Source organism: Periophthalmus magnuspinnatus, chromosome 4 (genome assembly GCF_009829125.3).
Source record: "Periophthalmus magnuspinnatus isolate fPerMag1 chromosome 4, fPerMag1.2.pri, whole genome shotgun sequence".
Taxonomy (NCBI): domain Eukaryota; kingdom Metazoa; phylum Chordata; class Actinopteri; order Gobiiformes; family Gobiidae; genus Periophthalmus; species Periophthalmus magnuspinnatus.
In genome coordinates, this window is record NC_047129.1 from 12,078,591 (window position 1) to 12,086,347 (window position 7,757).

Sequence of the window (7,757 nt, forward strand, 5' to 3'; positions counted from 1 at the left end):
GAAGGAGCTGAGGATTTGAGTTTTTAAGGTTGCTTTTAACCATAATAATAAATGAAATGAAAGTCTTCTGCTTTACCCTTTTTGCTAAATGCTGCAGTGGTAGAATTGCACTGTAATGTGCGACCAGATCATGTCGACTCAAAGGAGTGGCATTAGTTTGCAAAGCATTAGTTTGGTCCACCTTCAGCAGGTCACGTATGCCACTCTTGACCTTATTCTGGTAATTGAATTACTGCGCCCCTCACATATGCTTATCCTATGTGGGCCGGCTCAGACATCTACACACGACCATCACATTTGAGAAGTGAGAATAATGATCTTTCTCACATGTACAGCTTTGATGAATGTTTTCTGTAAAAAAGTCTACAGCCTTAGTTAGCTACATATGTTTTATCCCACATAAGGAGTTTAAGTGACTGATCCCACTCTTGAAACAGATGAGACATATCAATTTGCTTGTTTAAACTCACTGGACAAAATATACTAGAGAAAAGTTTAGATATGATGAATCAGTGGCTAAATGATCAACAGCTGCTTCAATCATATAGCTTTTTTCTAACAAAATCATTTTACCTTTAAAATATTTCCTGGATCAGTAAGCCAAGCTGCAGCTTTGTCCTGTCCTCATATTCTCTCAGGTCACTATCTACTTAGAGATAACCTTAATTCAAAGCTCTTCAATGTGATAAAAGGTGGTCTAACACTGCTTTGACTTAAAACTTTAATTTGTATTATTTGTGTAATTATGATTAGTTATCTTCAGTGATTCAGGTCACCTTTGAGTTGAACAATTACACATTAAAATTACTATGATAATGATGTTAAATCACAGCTACATTACCGTATGTTCAAGAGCCAATAAACAAAACTGTTTAGTTTTTCTCTTTCTGTTTTATCTCACGTTTTCCCTCTAAATCCCTGTTGAACTTGTCGAGCTCACCCCAGGAGAGCTTTGGGAAATCATAGCAGATTGAGCAAATTGCCAAGGACCTTTCCGTGTTTTCCAAAAACAACAACTGAAAGGATCAGGCCTTAATTTTGGTCTATCTCCCAAGACGATGACAAATACCAGGCTTACACAGATTTACATGTTAGAACATCTGTCATTTCCCCTCAAGAACACAGAACCAAAGGACTCATTTTATCTTTTATTTAGGGGTTGAGGGTTGAAGTACTTGATTACATTATGCTTATTTAGTTACACAGCGACCCTTTTATTGTTAATGTTAAACAGTAAATCATGTACACACTGCAGTTGTTCATAAGCCCAATAACCTGCTGCTCATAAAAGTAGAAATACTTAAATATGTGATTTGATTTCATATATACCACACAAAATAAACTCTGTCCACTATATCCAAGTCAAGAAAAATCTGTCCTGTGCAATCTTAAAAGAATATAACTAACTTGCCAAATGGGTTTATGCACCAAATATTAAAGTTGAGTGCAATTCTTTATATATGATTAAAAAGGTACAATACATCAGTTCCTTTGTAATTTCATAAACAATTTACAAAATAAATATTATGTCTATTGAATGTGAAAAGTCCACAAAAAGTCCTTTCAAAACCAGAAGAAGTGATATTAACAAAAACCCAGGGATAGCTGTTGAAACAAATAATTTATACTGATATGTTACTATCCTGAATACTAAAAAATAAATTGAACCAATTACTTCAAATATGTCATTCTTTACTGTGTGAATGTGCCTCTACATAATATACAGTGAAATAATTTTACAACTTAATTAAGCAAGTAAGATCATCGCCTTCATTGTGCTCCTCTCATGGAGGCTGCAGGACTTGTGTTGTTTTTACTTATCTCTTCCTCCAATTTGTGCCTTAGCTTGTGGAACGAGGGTCGGCGGCGAGGGTTCTGCTCCCAGCACACCCTCATCACAGAGTACAGCTCAGCGGGGCAGCCCTCAGGGGCCTCCATGCGATAACCATCTTCTACCATCTTCTTTACTTCTGTCACATTCTAAATACCCAGAAAAAATATACAAAATTCTTTCAATCTTTCAATCTTTAATTTTCTCTTTGCCTAACTACTTGACCTATTTTTGCATAATTTTCCTTACCAAAAGAGAAGAAGTCTGATTACTGACATGAGACATAGCATGACACATGACGTTTGAATAATGTAATGATCAGATTTTGTGCATAGCATTTAACACTTTACCATTTGAACAATTGACAACAGAAAGTTTAATGAAGTTAAAGTGAATATAACAACAAACCATTGTGTACATTTGCTGTAATTAGCAGGTAATCAGCCACATTTAAAGTGACACCAGTAGCAGCGTTGTCCAAAGGAGAGCTTTGTGTATTTATTTAAATGCCTTGATCCTTGTGACCGCATTGGACCTTTAAGGCAAAGAGATTAAAGCTAAGAGTAGTGGGGCAGGGCCTGCACCTAACTTCCTCTTTCATTTGATCACTGTGTTATATATATGTCACACAGGTCTTATTTCTCTTTAGTATACTGTTTTATGACGCACTACTGTGACCTCTGACCCCTATAGTTTCCTGCTCAGACACAGTAAGTCGGTGAACAGATGATGCTAAAGTGACACACCTAATCTACAAACCTGAACCTCTGTGACCCCAGTGACAGAGGAACAGTTACATAATTAGCTTAGTAATTTTCCAGTGCGCTCAGAAATGTAGGCCATTGTCTGTTAATGCACTAAAACATATTAAATATAACAGCATAATAACATCACATAGAGGGTTCTTTACCATCGTTGGGTATGGCTGACGACCATATGAGAAAATCTCCCAAAGAAGAATACCATAACTCCAAACATCTGATTTGGTGGAAAAGTTCTGCAAAAATGTATAGATATTACATTTCTGTTCAGCCAAAACAACATACACTAATATAACATAACATAAATTACTTTGCCTGGAATGTTGCAAATGTTTTATTGCACATGTTTTATTGCTCGAAATGTGTGTAGTCTTATTGTGAGTGGGCTTGCCTCAACACAGATCTGACCTGCTATGCTATATTGTGGAACCTTAAAGGCAAACCAGTAACATCTCGATGTTGGTTGACTCTCCTCCAGAAAAGTTGCACCTTTAAGAAAGCAAACCTGTTTAATGAGGGCTTCTGGGGCGGTCCATTTGATGGGCAGCTTGGCGTTATCTGGAGTCTTGGAGTGCACCTTAGTCAGGCCAAAGTCACTGACCTTGGCCACATTGTTGTCAGAAACCAGGACATTTCGAGCGGCCAAATCTCTATGCACCAGCTTCAACGACTCTAAATACTCCATCCCCTCGCACACGTCTCTGTATCAAACAGGATGATTAATCACCAGTATGGGCTTGACTTCTGTCCATGATCTACTCACAGAGCAAACTGCAGCAGCTGGCCTACGCTCACAACTGAACGGCCTCTGGATCTGAGCAGGTTTACCAGATTTCCCTACAACAAATGCAAAGATGTGAAGAGAATTGTTTGTAATTGTCATTTTTGTGTATATTAACAGATTGTCATAGCTTTTTGACTTGTTGCTATTTGTTTAAACAGCCCTAAAGTAGAGTAGCCTACCAACGAATTAAGCCTCTGGGTTTAGGCCTAATTTAATTATGTGGCAGCAACAGGGCTAATCTGACTCCTTAAATCTGCACGTTTACGATGCAGACTATGTTGGCAACAAATGGCAATGGTTAGAATTTTGTAATTGATCTGATGTTAAAATATAGTGAAATTTAGACTTAATTAGGCCTTATGATCTGAACTTTTTATTTTGTGGATATAATGAGACACTGAGAACATAATTAGCACAATAGTTCCTAAAAAACGTTTTGTTATGATATTACTGCAGATGAATTCAATCATAATCAACTGGAGAACTTTTAAATGTAAAACCTTTTCCATGATCTCAGTCACAATATGAAGTCCTTTGTCCAGGATAACGCCCAACAGACGAACCAAGTTTTTGTGCTGGAGTTTTCTGAAATGTGAACTTTGTTTGTTGAAGAACTTAATCAAATGTAAAGAAAAAAAAAAAAAAAAAGACTGTTTAATTGGTAAAATAATAGTTAAGGACTCACGTCATGACCATGGTCTCGCGTAGAAAGGCCTGAGCTGTCACGTCACATTTAATGATCTTTACTGCCACCTTCTGTCCCATGTAGTCTCCTACATAAACAGCTTGAGTAAAAAAAAAAAAACCCAAAAAACAAAACATCAACATATATTTATTGAATTGGTTTGAAAAAATATGTATATAGAAAACAGCAACAATTACAAATAAAATCCTATCCATCCTTCTGCTGGGGGTTCTGGCTTGAGAAGAATAAAATTAAATATTAATATTTGATAAATATACCTCCAAACTCGCCCTCTCCAATTCTCTCCCTTACAGTAAGTTTATTTATGTCCAGAAGCCAGCCAGCTGCAAAAAGGAAAAAAAAGACTGTGATCAATAACAGACGGAATTGTAAACAACACAAATATTAACAATAAAACAATCCCTAAACTGACCAACACCTATTGTCCTAAAAACATTCATGTAATAATTGTGATATTCTATTATTATCAGCAATAAAACTATAACATAATGACAGGTACATAATGTTATCATCAATTTGGTGTCAGGCAAATAAAATATAAAGTAGGGGGTGACAAAAAAACACCCTATACAGACAAAAAAAGTTAAACATCATGAAAATAATATTCTGTATGTCAAAACAGAACAAATATTTAGTGTCCTATTTCTTATGATTAGGTGGCTTTTAATAGTTTTCCAATGACATCAAGTAATTAATATCACACACTGACAAATGTACACGTAGTTATTTAAAAGCTGGTGAGGTACAAACATGAGACTTTCATAGGAAACAATGACTTACTTTTGGACAGTTTTAGTTCTGCAGACTTAGTTCCTGTTTTTGTTTTAGGCTTGAGTAATCTAGTAGCAATGAATCCTTGGTTCTGAGAGTAAAACTATGACCAAAAAAGATAAATCAGTTAATTTAAAGAAGATGACATTTGCTGTATTCTCCAAAAAGAACATGACACGTTTCCACCTACATACAGAAAGCAGATTTGACTGGCTTTCTTTAGAGCCATCCTGGTGTGGGTTATCTTTGTCTTACAGCAACAAGGCTTTCACTGGATCCAACTAACAAGCCAAGTGCAGATGAAACTCTTCATGAATTTTACATTTGACAAGACTGTTATTTTTACACCATTGTCTGTTGCTCAGATGGCTGCTACGAATATGGAGTACAGGATAAACACTTTTCATGTAACTTTGACAGAGACCATAACTTGGACATTTGAAACGTTTTGTACTTTAGTAGATCATGTAAATAACATCGATTCACTGTAATGAAATTGTGACTATATAGGTTACATCCGAAATCTCTAATGCTGTATTATTGCTGCATGACTCCAGTTGTCAATTACAATAAATAGGCCTACATGATACAATAATGTCCTTGTGTTCTACTGAATCTGCGCTGTATGTTTACCTGTTTCAATTATGATTTCAAGATTCATCGGTTAATCAATATTCAGTGGTGGAACGTAACAAAGTAAAAGTAGTAAAGTACTGTACTTAAGTATAATTTTTAGGCATCTGTACTATATCAACTTAAAAATGTACTCACATGATACTTTTACTTCACTGCATTTGAGAGCAGGTATTTGTATTTTCTACCCCACTACATTTTGAACAGGACTGAAGCGTAAAAGTACTTTTTAAAAATAGTTTTTGATTCAATTGTTTCTGTCAAACAAAATTCAGCACAAATATTTATCAAAATCAGTGCATTTGAAACTTTATTAGATCTCAAAATATGTGTGAAATACTTACTTTTTACTCTTTAAGTACATTTTTAAACAAGTACTTTAATGTTTTAAATGTGATACTTTTACTTGAGCATTTTCTTGCTCTGGTAACTGTACTTCTACTTAAAGAATAACAAGTATGTCAATAATTGACATAATACATGAAAAATACTTCTCAAAGTATTAGTGATGAGTTACTTTTAATCTAGCCTTTTAGATATGCCTTGATTGAAATTGTGAAAAGCTAAATTAGGTGGGTTTTAAACCACAAAGATCATCACAGATATTAAGAACGGTAATCTATGAGACACTGTGAATGAAAAAATGATAAAATGTATGTATTTCATCTAAAATGTTATATTGTGATATCCCTAGTTTAAAGAAAATACTGCTTGCTTTTCCATAACAAGCAAAAGTACTAAGTTATGCGAACCCTCACCTCAACCATATCAATGAGATTGTAGAAAAAAAGGTTGTTGTCAATGGTCAGCTTGTTGTCCTGGTAAATGACATGATAGTGGACGACCTTTGCAGAGACACTGACACAGAGGACGTAGTCTCCAGGGTGTCGGATCGATTCCCGCACCAGGAACAGCCCATCCTCAGGAGGCTGCAGCTTCCGCACAGCCTCTGAGCCCGTGATCCTCCCATGAAACCAACTGGAGAGGCAGACATGTATGATTACTGTGAACATTAATTAACAACACAGGCCAGGTAAAAAAAAAAAAGGTTCAACTTGAAAATGTGTGTAAAATCTGTTTCTTCTTCTCACTAATAACTGTATTTAAGTTTCAGGACTAAAGAAAGAACATTGAAACATAAAATCAGGTTCAGGTAACACATGAAGTAACTCTGGAGATGAAGAGTGACTAACAATGAGTTCATGTAAGTTCCACATTTTTGATTTGAGATGACATATGGCTTTTTGAATGTCACAAAGTATACAAGGCTACAGCCCTGTCATGATAATACATTTTTAAATATGATGCTGTATATTGCTGAAACCAGTCCATACAGCAGAATTATCCCCCAAAAGACTCTAAATGTTCAATGTTGAGGTGGAATAAGTAACAGAATGTAGAACAGAATGTAACTTAAGTATTTTGTTTGTACCTATAAGTCATAGTTCTTAATTCAGTTTAAGACAACTCGATTCTTGTCACAGAAATAAAAAAAAAAAAAAGTACTCACTATGATAAATATTGACCCTCAAAAAGTATTGTTCTATCCATCATGTATTGAACCAAGTTGATATAGTATTTACCTTGACAGACCACAGAGATGGGCAGAATATCCAAAAAAAATGTACTCCAGTAACACAGTAACACAGTAGCCTCCTACCCCAGTGATATTGTAAGGAAGCACTTTGAGGCCCATAGTGGCGTTGACTCCACTGAGACAGTCCCTTGTGAATGATTATAAAGAAAGTGTCTTACGGCATGAGGCTGAGGCTGGAGTTCACTTGAATGGCCTTTCTTTCCCTCACTTCTGTGGCGTTAATGAAACCCTCTTCACCTGTGCTGTTGTGCTTGGCCAAGTAAATTCCTTCTGTCTGCAACAAGTGACAAGCAACAAACAGTTCATTATGACCTACTCACATTACCACTACATTTCTGCGTGAACTATACCGTAGTTTTATTTAGGATCGTGACGAGGTCTCCTTTGTAATATAGCAGCTCTCCACATTTAGGCTTCTTGTGGTTCTTTTTGGCCACGCACTGAGTTCCCACAGGCCAACTCATCTGACAACAAACAATTATATTATTATTATTATATTATTATAATCGCCTTTTATTACAGCAATGAACTTCAGTCACATTTTAAAAACAACGCTTATTATTACCATTTTATACTAAGGTTTGACTTACCTTTGAGTTTCAAGGCTGCAAAACAATAACTCTGTACAAGTTAATCTGAGCATGTAGTTTATCTGTGTTTGTCCCTGCGCAGCA

The 7,757-nt window shown here is 35.7% G+C and overlaps 1 protein-coding gene across 1 annotated transcript; it reads right to left on the minus strand.

Moving 5' to 3' along the window:
* Positions 1 to 1,154: 1,154 nt before the first annotated feature.
* Positions 1,155 to 7,547, minus strand: matk (megakaryocyte-associated tyrosine kinase). Its single transcript, XM_033965159.2, has 11 exons — positions 7,434 to 7,547; positions 7,242 to 7,357; positions 6,245 to 6,464; positions 4,863 to 4,956; positions 4,340 to 4,405; positions 4,062 to 4,161; positions 3,877 to 3,961; positions 3,356 to 3,429; positions 3,098 to 3,293; positions 2,742 to 2,828; positions 1,155 to 1,980 (listed from the first exon to the last, which is right to left on the minus strand). The coding sequence occupies exons 1-11, from the start codon at positions 7,545 to 7,547 to the stop codon at positions 1,771 to 1,773; spliced, it is 1,362 nt and encodes a 453-aa protein (XP_033821050.1). The 3' UTR covers positions 1,155 to 1,770.
* Positions 7,548 to 7,757: the final 210 nt, after the last annotated feature.